We start from the raw sequence: 16,174 nt of genomic DNA on the forward strand, positions 1-16,174 counted from the left end.
CATGCATGGGTGGAAAAGGAAGGTTGGGGGGCGGATGAGTTTCACAATAACGTGTCTCAGATGAAGTTTGCACGCTCATGATGCAAACTGGACTGTCAGTGTAAAGACAACTACAAGGATCCACAAGCAGGACTGCGTCTGGAGGCGATGCGACACCTTTGTGATTCCTCTCGGGGGGGATTTTAGGTGAAAAAAAGATGTGCCGTTTTCTTTCTCTGCTGTGGGTCCTGTGCGCCATGCCGGTATCCAGCATTTTCCAGGGCACGTGTCTGAAAAAAGGTAAAGTTACAGCCAATGTGTTTTATCCTCTCTTATCAAGCAAGCAACTTATTTTAGTCTTGTGATTAAAAGGATTTGACATTGAAATACATAAAACAGAATGAAATGTTAATGTGAGCACAGTTCACACAAAAGTGAAGATACACAAAACTTCTGGTTGAGAGGTTGGTGAACCTACAAAAAGGAAATTCCTACTTATCATTAAAATAACCGTTGTTTTTGGATGACATTTGGGAGATTTTATGCTTCTCTCCTGACAAACATTTCCCCTTGTTTACTGTCATCCAGGACAACTGTTGTAATATCCCGTGCCGTCTAATTACCGCTACTATAAATTGTTCAAATGTGTTTTATTTGGCTTTATTGCGCTGTAAATGACAAGTGGTGGGGCATTAGAATCATAATTCTTTTAAGATTTCCATTTGTGCTGGTTTCCCTTTAACTTTTAGCCTCTCCAGATGTTGTGCTTTCTCGTGTGGGAAAGTGTGTTTACTGTTCAGAAAAGGCTAAAGTTCATTTGGTGTCAAGCTCAGCCAGTTGACTTTAATCATCTATCTCTCGCTCTCCAAACGTTCAACAGTGAACTCAGAACCAGCCGAGGTCAGTGTGGTTATCGAAATAAGAGACGGAGCACTTTAGGAATATTGTGCAAAGAAAAGGAAATTGAGAATAATTAAAAGGAGGAAGTCAACATTTTTGGACATCCTGGTTTGGAGACAAAACAAATATGTACGATTGCTGAACAGACTTATGTAATGGTGATTCTGCATTATATGACTAACATATCTTTATCCACAGACTAACCCTAAACGTATTCCTAGCCTCGACATACCCTAACCCTTCCTCAAACTATTCCTAACCCTACCTGTACCCGAACCCTAACATTTAGCCAACCTCAACCCTACCCTGAACTGGAATTCACCCAACCCCAATCCCGAACGGTAAATCCTACATTGGAAATAAAAGGTCTACACACCCCTGTTCAGATGCCAGGTTTTTCTTATTTTAAAAAATGACATCTATAACCTGTACTACTCAATGGGAAAAAAAAAAATCTTTTTAGAGAGGGAAAGTAAAAAAAAGTGTGCACACCCTCTTATTACTGAGGATATGGCTGTCTTCAGAATTAACCAATCACATTCAAACTCATGTTAAATGGCAGTCAGCGCCACCATTTATATTGCCTCTCACTAACCCAAATGAAGTTCAGATGTTCGTGTCGGCTTTCCCTGACATTTGTGAAGTCACATCTTACAGCACGAGCCATGGTCCGCAGAGAGCTTCCACGGCATCATTCAGGAAAAAGGTACAATAGAATTTCCAAGGCTTGAAATACAGTAAACCATGGGACACAGTGAAAACAGTCATCTTCAAGTGGAGAAAATATGGCACAACATTACCAAGAACTGGATGTCTGTCCAAAATTGATGAACAGAAAAGAAACAAGTGGTAACGGGAGGCTGCCAAGAGGCTGAGAGCAACACTGAAGGACTTGCAGGAATTTATGGCAAGTACTGGCTGTTCAGTAGCTGTGACAACAATCTCCAGTCTTCTTCATATGTCTAGGCTACCTTGTAGGGTGGCAAGATAAGAGCCTTATCATACAAAGATGAATACTGTTTGCAAGCCAGTTTACACTTGGCAAAAACACACATGAAATCTCCCAAACGCATGTGGGAAAATGTGTTATGGTCAGACTCAGATGAAACCAAGGTTGGACCTTTCGTCCCACAATTCAAGGAGGTTTGGCACAAACACAACACTGCTCATCAGCAAAAGAACACCATACCTAGAGTGAAGCATGGTTGGTGGCGGCGTCATGATTCGGGGGCGTTTTTCTTCAGATGGCACTGGGGCCTTCGTCAAAGTCAACAGTTCCTTCAAACATCTGTGGCATGAACTGAAGAAAGCTGTGCACAGGAGTTGCCCTCGTTATCTGACAAATTTCGGGAGTTTCTGCAAAGATGAGTGGGCAAATATTGCCAAATCACGATGTGCCACACTAAAAGACACCTTCCCCAAAAGACTGAGTGCTTTAATGTAAGACAAATGTGATGCAACATAGTATTCGTCCGAGGGTGTGCATTTTATTGTATTTATTTTTCCCATTAAAGATTTTTTGTCCTCAATTGAGTTGTACAGGTTATAGGTCACATCAATGGTGGAAAAAGGTTTGACATGATTTGTCTTGGTCTTATTTTTTCTATCACTAAAAACTGGCATTTGAACGGAGGTGTGTAGACTTTTTAGAACCACTTTTCCTCTACCGTAAACCAACCTGAACCCTAATCTTAACAATAACACCAAACTTTAACCCCTTAACCATACCCTAACACGAACTATAGCCCACTGGCCTAACCCTACCCCAAAAGTAATGCCCCCGCCCCCTTAAACACAACCCCACTCAAAAATCTAACTCCAACCCTACCCTAATCTTAACCCTAACTCTAATCTAACCCAAATTCCAATAACCCTAACCTTATTCCTAACAACTGATGTGCTTTTTTTGTGATTTAAACAGCTTAGTGGGTGTGACTGGCATTTATCATTTTTTTATTGGCGTAAGCAGTTACTGTTGAGCCCAAATAATTCTGCTTCACTCGCCGAGCAAACGTCACAGAGCCAGAGATGGAGCTGTCGTTTCTTCTGGAACGTGGCCTACATAAGTATTTGTTGCTTCACTAATTATGGATGAACACGCCATACTTCAAATACAGTTCAACATCAACAGTGAACCGTACTGTTACTTTGCTTTTTGTCTCTCTCCAGAGGCTCCCCCCGGCGTGTTGGTACTGTCCCCAGGCAGCAGTTTAGTTCTGTCCTGTGATGGCGATGTGAGGGTGGATGGCGCAAAAGTCAAAGTGGCTAAACGCCCTTCCAATGATGAAGACTCTTCCAGTGAGACACAGACCGGCAATGGAGCTTTCATAAAAACTGATAGGAACTCATTGACGGACAATAGTCACGAGGAAGGAATCCAGAGTGCTGGACATGCATCATCATCATCATCATCAACAACAACATCATCGTCATCATCATCGTTTCCTAGGCATCAAGAGGTTCAGCCGACCAGTACGCCTTTGAAGGGGGAAGACGTGGACGGCAGCGAGGGGAGGAGGGACGTAAAAGGGAAGACCAAGTGGAAGTGGAACGGGAAGACAGTGGGGCGAGGACATTGGGACTGGGACGGCTTCACGACGGGGAGGAGGAGGACACAGCTCTCTGTGACCTCAGTGCGACTGAAGGATTCCGGGAACTACACCTGTCAGCACAGAGACCGAGAGACGTTCTCTTTGAAGGTCATTGTGGCCGGTGAGTCACATCATCACGGAAACCGATTAATCAAATGATTTGAATTTAAAAGAGGTTTTAATTCAAGTTAAATTAGCTGTATGGTCTTCCACCAGGCTATAGGTGAATGGCCCATGTGCAATGGCGGTCCGAGCTTGAATGACGCCCTAATCTACATTTTAGGATGAAAATAGCAAACCCATTCATTTACCTTATTATAATTGTTCTCTTTTTTTTTTTTTTTTTTACCTTTTTTTCTTTGGGGGTTGGCGGGGGCGTTGACCAGCGTGACCAGCAAGTCGCTGTATGTTATAATACTATTTCAGTCGTTAAGCTTTGAAGTTTAGCTGAATTGCTTTTTATTATTAACAAACTGCTGGCTTTTGTCGATTCAAATATGTAAATAATATAATTTGGCTGAAAAGTACACTTCATCACGATGGGGGGAATATCGGTGTCAGAAGATAAGTTGTTCCTTACTGCAACTTTAAATTTGAATCTACACGATATGTTTCTAGATTGATCGACTGTACTGTCATGCTGCCGCTCTGGTCTTCTTCATTTTTAAATATGGCCTAATGGTGTGATTTGAAGTAATTTACACATAATCTGTATACTCAAAAGAAAATAGATTCTTAAATACTTTTTTACAAATAGTAGAATGAGTGTTTCTAAGAAAGTGAGGGCTTCATTAAGAACAACCACAAATATTCATATAAATGCATTTACAGTGACGGTTCATGTGCTGTAGATCCTCCAGAAGTTCCCAGCCTGTCCTGCTCCAAAAGGTCACCCAGCAGTAAGATCCGCTGTGATTGGACACCTCAGAAGCCGTTGACATTACGCCCGAGCTGTTACCTCTTTATCAATAAAAGGTAAGAGCAGTAGCTTGCTCGATGTGTATGGCAGATGCTCCTGTTCCAGATGCTCCTCTTATCAATGTAATAAAAGGTGTGTCTCTACTGTAGTGATTCCCAACCACAGCACACGAGCGATAACCAGGTGTGTCACGGGAAATGATCCAATTTCACTTCAATGGTCCGAAAATGGTCACTGATGGTGTAGTGGTACACTCGCCTGACTTTGGTGCAGCGTGGGTTCAGTTCCCACTCAGTGACGGTGTGAATGTGAGTGCGAATGGTCGTCCGTGTCTATATGTGCCCCGCGACTGACTGGCGACCAGTTCAGGGTGTAGTCCGCCTTTCGCCCGAAGTCAGCTGGGATAGGCTCCGGCGTCCCGCGATCCTAACCAGGATAGGCGGTGTTGAAAAATTGATGGTCTGAAAATGTACATGTATTTACTCCAAATAATGTGTCTTTGTTCATCTATCTATGCCATCAACGTATAATGACAGGCAAAAAAATAAAATGTTCTTCCACGAGGTGGCAGTTAAGCTACAATTAACCTGTGTAGCCATCAGTTGCCATTCACAATACCATTGTCAAACTAAACATAACAAAAAACAACCACTTTCGATAAGTCCACTGAGCTTACTGCTAGCAAGCAATGCAAAATTCCATTGACGCATCAGCATCGCAGCGTTATAACACTTTAAGCAACCCATATTTGAACTTAAACCGACACAAGCAGACATTCTCTATCCTCTGCAAAGAACGACTAATATTACTGCAGCCCACTGAGGATTTTTGACCGGCTCAATGTATATTCGTATGTCTGTATTATACTGGCCCCGGGTGGCCAAGGCACACACGACAGAAGGAGCAGCACAATGTCCATTGAATTGAACCCAAAAAATGTGGCAAAAATCTTTCATTCTTTACATTCTTCTTAATTCTGTCATTGCTGTATGTTTTTATAATGTACAATGAGTGCTATTTTTCCTATTAAAAAAAACATTAAAAATTTGGGGGGTTTTCGGTGGGTGAGGCCGGAACATATTAATGGTATTTCAGTTTGTTTCAATTGGGAGCAAGGATTTGAGATACAAGTGTTTTGGGTTCTTATCTCAAGGCACCACTGTGTTCACTTTCGTGAGCTCATTTATGCTTTTCATGGCAATTTTGTTTTGCCGTGAGATTTTTGTCATGTTAAATATGTGCCTTGGCTCAATAAAGGCCAGCAAGCACTGCTCTACTGCTTATGCACAATGACTGCATGGCTATCAAAGTCTCTAATAATATTCGTGTCCGTGTAAATGTGTCTGAGTTCAACTCACACAAATGTATCGCTATGAACCCTGTTGTGTCAACACTGCTCTGCAAACAAGATACACAATTTATTTAAAGCCACAATGTTCCAGTGTTGATTTCCTCCCATGTGAATGATCCTCTCCCATCGCCTCTTGCGGTCCAGGCACAGTGACAGATTCCATCGTGTTCAGTGCTCCTTCTCCTCCCAGTGGTCCCGCTGCTGGTGTGTTCTGGAGCACAACGAGGACGAGCTCAGGACACGTCACATGGCCTACTTGTGCGTCACAAACATGGCGGGCAATGCCACCAGCACCATCTTGCCCTTTTACCCTCTTAACATTTGTAAGTCCACACACTTATTACCATCTCACTGCTTGACTTTTAGGGTTTCATAGTAAATCGTCCTCTCCACTAGTGAAGCCGGACCCTCCCTCAGCGGTGTCAGTCCGACAGGAAATGGGACACGAGACCAGGATGACGGTGAACTGGGCTTACCCCGTTTCCTGGAAGTCCCAAGACAATTATTATGAGCTTATCTATGAACTGAAATACCAGGCCGTTGGCTCGTCGTCTTCAAGTATGCAGGTACGCAGCCATCACAATGACAATTTCAACGGCATGCGGTAGAGCGCAGAGCTCAGCCAAGACCAAACTGTTCAGAAAAACAACTGTGAACATCACTGCATCATTCAGGAGAACCAGGCTCAAAGATTGGGTAGAGGATGCTTCTTGGTCTTCCCCCAAAAAATGGTGTCAGAAGTGGGATTAGTGTCAAAAGTGGGAGTATTAATTTTGAGCCTATTTATGGCGTTCCCTGTTGCAAGAGACACAGTGTACAGGTTTTTAATTCCATAGATTGGGGATCAAATCTGGGTTGAGGGTGCTCCTCAGTTGGAGAAATTGGTGTCAGAAGTGGGATGACCAACGGGGGGCACATCTGTGGCCTGCCCTTTTGGAATGGACAGTCTACAGGTTTTTCAACACAATAGACCTGCCTGCAAATCTTGGTTGACAACACTTCCAAATAATCGGTGTCAGAAGTGGGACATATTAACCATGAGCCCATCCGTGGCGTATCCTGTTGTAAGGGATGCAATGTACCGGTTTTGCCCGGGTTTTACCCGGGTTCAAATCAGTGTCGATGTTACTCCTCAGAGTTATGCGAAAATTTGTGTCAGAAGTGGGTTCGTAGTGCCCAGTTGGAAGGACGGTTTAACAATTGACCCTCTTTAGCATTACCATTTTTGGGTGGCAGTAAAATCTAATAGTGACTCAAAATGTGGAGAAGTTAACTAAGCAGTCAACAAATCAATCCTTTAGCCTTTAAACTAGGTGGATGTAACAATACAAAACTCCATTGGTATTACCAGTTGACAAAAGGGTATCTTGAGTCAGGTTTCTTTGACTTGGTTGCAAATGTGTGATCAAATTGTGTTAGGAATGCTTTAGAATGTGTTGGCTGACCATTTAGCAAAGTTTTAGTGAGTGATGCACTTTACAGTTATCGCTTTGAACGACCAACTAAAACTACAAATAAATGCAGGCTCACTAAATGTGTTATTGGGCACTCACAAGCATTTATTCATCGGCAAGTTATTGTGTAAATACTTTTACACGATAAAGGTTGATCAAATCTTTAGTGTTAACTCAACTAAGTGCAGCATATTTTCGGTCGAATATTCACAAATTCACCTATTTTCCCGTGGGACAAATGCCCAGTTATTCACTTGGAAACTCACCTATTCACCTTTTTTTTACGCTCCTTCTAGAACAAAATGCCACATAAAGCCCTGTCTCAATCGGAAAGTAGTACAGTGGTTAGTGTCAAAGAAGCGTGTTGAATTGTTACATCGCGACCGAGAGACAAGCTTTATGTGTCATGGCAGAGCTACGTTTAGCCTGGGTTGCTCGTGGGAGTTACGGCGAGTTCACCGCACGTACCGCACGTACACACACACACTTACGGTGCATTCTTTTCTAAGTCGAATTATCTGTAAGATATTTATTTTGATGGGTAATCTTGTAAGATGAGTTTGAAATGATATTGTTTTGGGATCATAGTTTGTGGCATATTTATGGCTTAAGGTGGGGTTTTAAGTGAAAAATGGCAGATAGCTTGAAAAGAAAGAAAGAAAGAAAGAAATATATGAATCTGGGGTTCACTAAATGACATGCTGCGAGTATTAAAACACACTTACTGACTGTGTGCGTGCGTGTGTGCATGTGTGTGCGTGCTACATTAGCTGATGTTGATCAAGGGCCGTCGTTTCTTCACTATCACCGACGCGATGCCGGGTGTCGAGTACATGATCCAGGTCAGAACTCAGGATGAGTATGATGGTCTCTGGAGCAACTGGAGTGCGCCGGTGTATGGCAGCAGCTGGACTGGTAATTATTAAAAATGAACAGACATGCACACAAAAGCAAACATAGTTCATTATATTGGGAACTACTTACTCGATGGAAGAACACCCTCATCATGTACTGTCCGGACGTGCGATTATGATGGCAACTTGTAGGAATCCAGCACTTCTTGACCCACTCTGGGAACAAACGTTGTCATGGCGACCTCATCAATCAGCGGCGTTTTTATTTCCTTCCTGTATGTTTGAGTTTTTCCGAAGAGCATTTCAAGGAAAGCAATGTTAGAAACACTGCTAAGCACACCTACTTTTACTCTGTCTTTGTTCCTCTTCCGCTCTTTGTTCCTCGTCTAGGTTTTATGTTCAAAAGTCATCAAATCTTAACAACTCTTGATGCCAATACAAGATCATATCGTGCCTTCACAAAGATAAGTTTCGATTGACACTGTTAACGGTGTTTTTATTTTTGTGGTTGTGTGGGATGAGAAACTTCTCAATAAGTTAGAATACGGGAGCTAAACGTTCATTTACAGTATTTTAGCAGTTTAGTTCAAAAACTGCAACCAGTATATTAAACAGATTCATTTAACACATTCCAATTCCAATTCCTATCTTCCATCCACCCACCCAGGTTTCCCACAATATTCCATTTTTTTCAGATGCACCAACACTGAGCATGCTGTTCATGACATGGACATTGGAGAGAGAGAGAAAACGCATCAATCACAATCAACAAGATGTGTTGCGGTGTACCCGCTTGATAAAATATTATGACATATACATGTGTATTATTTCACAATCATCATGTCTCATTTCAGACTCAAGAACACAAGAGCCAATGGCTTTGCTGAATGAAGATCTCATGACTATAACGGTAAATAATCTTGTAGTGTTGATTGAGCACAATTTACTTATCCAAGTACATTTGAAGCCTTTGTTTTTGTTAAATGGATATCTTTTTTTTTTTATTTATGACTACGGGAAAACTATATTTTAAAAAGTTTCATGTGCATTGCGTACATTATTAGAATGACAGTCTTAACAGTCCACTGAAGTTCTGTGGCCGCACTTGGTTAAGGTAAAAATGGATAATATCCAACCTACATATATAATTTTTTTTTTTTTTTTTAAAACACTCCCCAAAAATATTGAAAATGTGTGTTTACATATACAAATTAAGTTTGGTAATGACGTTAGTAAATGGATCGTGGTTGTGGTCGAGACTAATTGCCGCGGCCAACAAGCTAACGTACACTATATTGCCAAAAGTGTTCGCTCACCTGCCTTGATAAGTGACATCCCATTCTTAATCCATATGGTTCAGTATGACATCGGTCCACCCTCTGCAATTATACCATCTTAAACTCTTTTGGAATGGCTTTCTGCAAGGTGTAGGAGTGTGTTTATGGGAATTTATGACTATTTTTCCTGAAGCGCATTTGTGAGGTTTCACACTGATGTTGGAGGAGAAGGCCTGTCTCACAGTCTCCGCTCTAATTCATCCAAAAGTGTTCTATCGGGTTGAGGTCAGAACTTTGTGCAGGCTAGTCAACTTCATCCACACCAGACTCTGTCATCCGTGTCTTTATGAACCTTGATTTGTGCAAGGGTGCACAGTCAGTCAGTCCAAACTACTCCCACAAAGTTGGAAATGTCCAAAATATTAGCCCCTGAGCACCAGTGAAAGGAACTCTGAATGCGTCACCATACCAAGAGATTTTGGACTGTCAAACAGTTTTGGGATTACTCCTTCCTGTTCCAACATGTCTGTGCACCAGTGCACAACGCAAGGTCCATAAAACATGGATGAGAGAATTTGGCAAGGGTAAAATTGACTGGCCTGCATACAGTCCTGTCCTCAACCCAATAGAACACCTTTGGGTTGATTTCGAGTAGACAGTGGGCCAGGCCTTCTCGTCCAACATCAGTGTATGACCTCACAAATATGCTCCTGTAAGAATGGGCAAACATTCCCATAAACTCACTCCTAAACCTTGTTGAAAGCCTTCCCACAAGATTTGAAGCTGTTACAGCTTCATGCTTGATAACAAACATCCAAGTCACATAACTATTAAGTCCTCTCACCTGTTTTTCCATTTCGTATTTTTCATGAGACTGAAATTGATACACAGTTTGGCTTAAATCTTGTGTGTGTTTGTGTTTGTGTGTGTGTGTGTGTGTGTGTGTGTGTGTGTGTGTGTGTGTGTGTGTGTGTGTGTGTGTGTGTGTGACTTTATTTCATCTTGCAGTTTCCCGAGTATGAAGGATCCGGCACGGACGTTCCATCTGAAGGTGAGCGTCTGCCTGCAACCATTCTTCAAGTCACTTAGTGTGAGACACACAAAAGAGAATGTTGATGTTAAAAAGGTCCTTCTGGTGAGAACAGGAAGTCTTGTTGCCACAGCAAAAGAGGCGCTCAGGAAACATGGCTCAACACACCTTTTGCGTACAACATGCCCCGAAATGTACTTTGGTGGTCATGGCTCTTGTGTCTTTGCAGCACTTCCCGAATCGAGCATCAGCCCCGTGGCGATGGTGTCACATCACATCCTGTGGGTCTCATGTTCATTCGCCATCCTCGCTGTTATTTAGGCCGTCTAAGTGTTCAGGTAAAACTCTAATTTCAGTGGAGGGATACATTCCAGACCCACCTGGGATAAGTGAAAATCTGCGATATAGAAAGACCATATAAAAAAAAAAACATTTTTTATGTAGTTTTACCCCTCCCTTATGATTTAAACTCATCCTTAGAACCTGTTCCCACGCTCTCTCGTGCTTGCTTCAAGCTTTATTTGTCACTCCTAGTTGAGGTTGCTGCAAAACCGACACGCACACAAAGAATTAATTCTTGTCCATTTTTTTTAAACACTAAAATCATAAGAAAATAATTTTGTCTAACAAAAATCTGCTTTTGCTAATGCTAAGATACAATGCAAAATGTCAGAGATGAGTAATGGAAATTGCATAAATGTCACATTAATTATATAAACCTTCAAAAAACTGCAATTTTAACACGTGCAGACTAGCAACACATAAACAGAACATGACGCAAAAGAGAATCAAATATTGTATATTTCAACACCAAAATGTTCAACCAAACCATAGATATTTCGTCAAACAAAAGTCCAACAGCTTAATGTTGCAATTTGATGCAAAATGGCAAAGATGTGCGAACTGAAATCAGCATAGATGTTACAATAATGATATATCTCCAAACGACTCCTACTTTAACACACACAGCAGCAACAACATATACAAACAAAGTACACAACCTGGGCACATATTGTCTCTGCTCTGTGGGAACGATGACTATTACTGCAGCTTAATAGGGGACCTTCTCTGCCTCTTCTTCTTGCTCTTAATTACGCTGCATCTCTTCCACTAGACTTCAGTGTTGCCTGGCCTGTAGCGGCACAACGTGGCACTACAGTGAAGAGGCTCAACTCTAAATTTGGACTTGTCTGTATCGTGTAAAAGCTTATAAAAGACCATTGCTTAAAATCTGCGATATAGCAGGGACGTGAAAGATGAACCGCCATATTCACCGTACTTCACTGGACAAATGAGCGGCCTTCCAGCTTTGTAATTTTACCCACTTGTTCCATTTTAGACACAAAGAAAAATTCCTGACCAAATTGCACAGTCTGCGTTTTCGGCGGCACTGCAGAGGACCCGCCCAGCCCAAACCGCCCGCCACGATTGGACCAGAAGGTCGAGCCCTGGTGACCTTTAACCCCCCCATGTCCCAAGGAAGAACCCACCGTGGAAGAGGACGCAGAGGAAAATGATGCCGAGACGGAGCAAAGTGAAGCCATTCGCTTCAACAATACGAACTATTTCCTCATGCAGAGAGAATGAGAACATAAAATGTATTCAGAATGCCAGGAAAAGCTTGTATATGAGGTGGGACAATAAAGAAATGAGACTGATGCCCGTGAATCAGTTCCAATTGGCCAAATGTTGCCCCACAACTATTCTGATGTAATATCGTTCACTTCTCTCAGTCCGTGCTTCTTTTTCAGGTTTTTCTACAGCACACAAAAGAAGCACAGAGCGAGAAAAATGAACAATTTTGGCCAATTGTCCTTTGAGACTTCTTACTTGCTGCAGTTACACAGCCTTTAAGCTACTCGGTTTTTAATACATGTATGTACTGCTGGATTGTACAGTGGATAGACTTTGTACTATGTGCTCTGTAAATACTGTATCTCATGCAGTACCACACATTTATACGTTTGTCAAATATTTTTGCAAAAGTCTGTAAAATATCACTGATTGATGGAATTCATGCAAAGTGAAAATGCAAGGATAAAGCTTTATTTTTATTATGGAATTTTGATTTGGTTGTTATTAATTTGTACAAACACTTATAGCACAAACGGTGAGCTTTTGATTTAACAATACAGTAGTGTTTGATACAGATTTGTGCAGTTGCTAAACTAGGTGACCAAAATATACAGCAAAAATAAGACCACTGCAAAATGAACAGTTTCTCGGATTTCGGTATTTGTATGTACAGCATATGTTTGAGGTAAATTAACATTTTTACTTTCTTGCACAAACCACTGACAACCTAAATCCCAAATGCATATATTGTAATTTTGAGCATTTATTTGCAGAAAATGAAAAACGATGTATGTATAGTACTCGTAGCGACTTCGGACACACGTTTTGACACGCAACCGTTCACACAGCTTGCATGTTTTGGGGAATTTGGAAAGAAGGCAGAAGATCCGGAGAAACCCGGACGAAGCCGACGTGCTCCTCGGCATCATTATCGTCACTGTCATTTTCCTTTCGTTGAAGATCGACGTCGTTCATGCGACGCCTACGGAGTTCTCTTCGGTGTTGCTGGCGCCCTCTGCGGGATGCAAGGCGTAACGGCAAGCGAGCGTTTCTATAGCAACTGTTGTGCGCGTCAGGAGCAGACGGACGCCGCCGTTTTGGAGCGTGTTCGCACAGCACCGATGTCAACACAAAGCGCTTTGGGCAAACTGGACGTCGCCGTCCTGAACGCCGAACAGCGGGAGAAACTGCGCCAGTTCAAAGTAAGACTCGAGCGAAACGAACGAGAGGCGAATAGCTCATGAAAAGCTTTCTTTGGTGGCAGATCCAGACGAGGATCGACAACGAGAAGTATCTGATGGCGCATCCCGAAGTGGAGGTCGTGGTTGAAGATTTTCTCAGGTTCCATCACTTTATTTCGATTTGCGCTTTTAAAATACAGGAAGCGTCGCTTGAAATCCATCCTTTATTATTTGGGGGGTTAGACGGCACTTCTCGGACAACTGCAGTTCCGAGAGAGACGAATAGATTTGCTCTCGAGCTATTTTCAACACTTTAGATTTCAAATTTGTACAAATATCAAACCGAGTGACATGCATTATAACCATTCGTATCAAGTTGCGGGGGAAACTACGGACTTGACCATATTTGCACATACAATGTTTCTGGCCGACAGTGACGATACGATTGGATGATTGGAGTGAACCAATGCTATCTATCTGCCAATAGCCAGCGTGTGTTTGTTTGTCTTGCAGAGACGTGCTTCTTAAAAGGCCCACTCACATTCGTGCATTTGCTGCCGGTGAGTTACACAAACAAATGCTCATAATATATCATATATTCAATTGTAAGCACATTATTGTTATTATTTTTATGCAGGATATATGTAGTGACTCTCAGAGGACTGCAATAGCCTCTGATAGAAAGAATGTCCCGATCGATTCCTAATAAATCTGTTGAATGGTGTCTTTCAGATCATTTCACCAACCCCGACCTTCACGCTGTTATTAACGCCAAAATGGAGACCATCAATATGGACTCCTAAAAGGCTGACAGGAAGAGGATGTTTGTCACAGTTGTTTACTCATTTAGGAAGCATCTGTCACGTGCGTGGTTAGGGCGAGTAACGCAAGGCGAGAACATGGTGGACCCAATTGCAGGGAAGCAGGGAGGCAAGGCAGGGGTGCGGGAGTCTCAAAATAATATTTAATCTTAGAAAAGGGAAAACTGAACAAAGTCCCACAACAGATACCAATCAAATCAAAGTAACAAAGAAACACTCGAATATCTAAAACTGGAAACAAACTATGACCTGTGAGTAAGACGCGGAATAGAAAGGGAAAATGACACCTGACAACGACATACCACAATGAGAAGACAACTGACGACGATGACATGGCAGAGACATGTGACGACGACAATGAACCGAGACAAGAAGTGAAAGAAACCAGGGAACTAAATACAAACAGATAGACGAGACAACGAGGAACACCTGGACAAGACACGAGTGGCTGGAGAGAGCTGATTGGTCGACACAAAGCAGACGAGAACAGGTGGACACAACAACTTAATGAGCACACGACAAACATGGAACACAGGAAAACATGGAACAAAACTAAACACAACCCAAACCAAAACACAGACCATGACAGCATCTTTTGTTGTAATGGACTGTCGCACTCCATGAAGCACAAACGCTATTATTGTACACCAAAACATAATGTCTTCCCTGTATTGTATTTCAAACACAGTGTCACTGGAGCGTTGCTTTGTTCCTCTTTTATTGTTGTTTTAAGCTACCATAAAGACTAGTTTGGTTCTTTCTCTGGAGTTTAGACCATTATTACTTGCGATGTCAGCAAATCTCTCGCAAATCTCTCCGGCTCAATGTCATTTGACTTTTTTCTCTATTTTTCATCTCTTTTCTGACCACCTGAAACTGGAACACAAATGAGTAACAAAGCTTTCCCTCGCTGTTATTTGTCTGTCAGGTGCCTTCAAAATGTGAGTATTTTATTTTTGTTTCATTTATTTTTGTCGTAAATGTTTCACTATCCTTGTTTAACATTTAAGAATGTTAAGACGTCAATCAAGACATTGCTTGTAAAGTTAATGGCTAGCAGAAATTATTTGGCTTTATATTAGTTTGTATTAACTTTTGTTTTTAAAGGTGCCATAGTTTGCCAAACCAACTTTTTCAAGTATTTGGTATGTAATATTGTCTCTATGAGTTGGGACATTGTGTTAAACAGAAATAAAAACAGAATACAATGATTTGCAAATCATGTTCAACCTATATTTAATTGAATACACTACAAAGACAAGATATTTAATGTTCAAACTCACCAACTTGATTTTTTTTTAGCAAATAATCATGAACTTAGAATTTTATGGCTGCAACACGTTCCAAAAAAGCTGGGACAGTGTCTTACAGTGTCTATGCGGTGTTTCACTGCTGATTCAAAATGGATGAACCTGGAGATAATGGACCCCCACACAGGGCAAATGACAGTGTGGATTCTTTCAACCAAGACAAGGTGAGGGAGTTAACACCAGTCGAAAGTCAAGGGCAAAATAATGTATTTAACGTGCATCATTTTTCCTCACATGTAGATTTGTGACAACTTCTAATCGGCGTCGAGGGCGATCAGGATGAGACGCGGCCTGGGGAGGAAGTTGTTCCACAAGTTTGAAGAGTGCTTCAGAGATGAGCATCAGTTTGTTGAACACGTGGACGAGTATGTAGATCCCTCACTCGGTACGTTCAAAATGAATGGAGCCGGCAGCTTCCTTGCTAATATCCACACTTTTCCTTTAGTTGTCGCCAGCATTCTCTCTCTTTAGCAACCTGCTTCTTCCTTAACTCTTAATCTATCTTTTTATGTTTTAAGAAATGTGATCAAGTACAATATATGGTATACGCAGCATTAAACGCCTATTCAGGCTCAGTGTTCAGGGCGTCTGTATATCCAATCGCTATTTGGGATGGACATCACGTTCCATCTGTGTACCCTACCCGCAATGCAGGAGCCAATCATGTTGAAGCGGGGCGGGTCTTGTCGAGAAAGGCCGTGGGATTTCCAACAATGTCTGTGAAATGGGCCCCTCCCTTTCCAGGTTTCCACAATTATAATTTGTTTCATCTTTTTGTAAAAGTGTTTCTGCTTTTGTTTTTGTGTTTCCTGAATTGTTAAAAGTGTTTCACAATTTGTAATATTGTTTTTCACTCCCAGGCCGCCGTAGCTATATATAAGTGCACTCCATTTTACCATCTATGGTGCCTCAGTAAACATGTGAAATATGAA

The 16,174-nt window shown here is 41.8% G+C and overlaps 2 protein-coding genes across 4 annotated transcripts; both read left to right on the plus strand.

Moving 5' to 3' along the window:
• Positions 1-74: 74 nt before the first annotated feature.
• Positions 75-12,417, plus strand: il6r (interleukin 6 receptor). 3 transcript variants are annotated; one of them, XM_061673979.1, is made up of 10 exons: positions 76-279; positions 3,049-3,591; positions 4,322-4,445; positions 5,885-6,063; positions 6,137-6,306; positions 7,965-8,109; positions 8,744-8,958; positions 10,334-10,376; positions 10,585-10,693; positions 11,695-12,417. In XM_061673979.1, exons 1-9 carry the CDS (start codon positions 198-200, stop codon positions 10,674-10,676), a joined length of 1,593 nt encoding a protein of 530 aa, XP_061529963.1. In that variant the 5' UTR covers positions 76-197; the 3' UTR covers positions 10,677-10,693; positions 11,695-12,417. The 3 variants fall into 3 exon arrangements, with proteins under 3 accessions (XP_061529964.1, XP_061529965.1, XP_061529963.1); XM_061673980.1 differs by lacking the exon at positions 10,585-10,693 and having other exon boundaries at positions 75-279; XM_061673981.1 differs by lacking the exons at positions 10,334-10,376; positions 10,585-10,693; positions 11,695-12,417 and having other exon boundaries at positions 75-279; positions 8,439-8,831.
• Positions 12,418-12,971: 554 nt separating this feature from the next.
• Positions 12,972-14,692, plus strand: LOC133401258 (RIIa domain-containing protein 1). Its single transcript, XM_061673993.1, has 4 exons — positions 12,972-13,132; positions 13,195-13,271; positions 13,625-13,671; positions 13,844-14,692. The coding sequence occupies exons 1-4, from the start codon at positions 13,052-13,054 to the stop codon at positions 13,912-13,914; spliced, it is 276 nt and encodes a 91-aa protein (XP_061529977.1). The 5' UTR covers positions 12,972-13,051; the 3' UTR covers positions 13,915-14,692.
• The last annotated feature ends 1,482 nt before the right edge of the window (positions 14,693-16,174 follow it).

Source organism: Phycodurus eques, chromosome 4 (assembly GCF_024500275.1).
Source record: "Phycodurus eques isolate BA_2022a chromosome 4, UOR_Pequ_1.1, whole genome shotgun sequence".
In the NCBI taxonomy this organism is placed as follows: Eukaryota; Metazoa; Chordata; class Actinopteri; order Syngnathiformes; family Syngnathidae; genus Phycodurus; species Phycodurus eques.

Bases quoted from the DNA above. Each gene is read 5' to 3' on its own strand.
- il6r (XM_061673979.1), top strand. From the start codon at position 198: ATGTGCCGTTTTCTTTCTCTGCTGTGGGTCCTGTGCGCCATGCCGGTA. The intron at 3,592-4,321 runs GTGAGTCACATC...CATGTGCTGTAG, and splicing joins TTTGAAGGTCATTGTGGCCG to ATCCTCCAGAAGTTCCCAGC. The intron at 4,446-5,884 runs GTAAGAGCAGTA...CTTGCGGTCCAG, and splicing joins TACCTCTTTATCAATAAAAG to GCACAGTGACAGATTCCATC.
- LOC133401258 (XM_061673993.1), top strand. From the start codon at position 13,052: ATGTCAACACAAAGCGCTTTGGGCAAACTGGACGTCGCCGTCCTGAAC. The intron at 13,133-13,194 runs GTAAGACTCGAG...CTTTGGTGGCAG, and splicing joins AGAAACTGCGCCAGTTCAAA to ATCCAGACGAGGATCGACAA. The intron at 13,672-13,843 runs GTGAGTTACACA...GGTGTCTTTCAG, and splicing joins CATTCGTGCATTTGCTGCCG to ATCATTTCACCAACCCCGAC.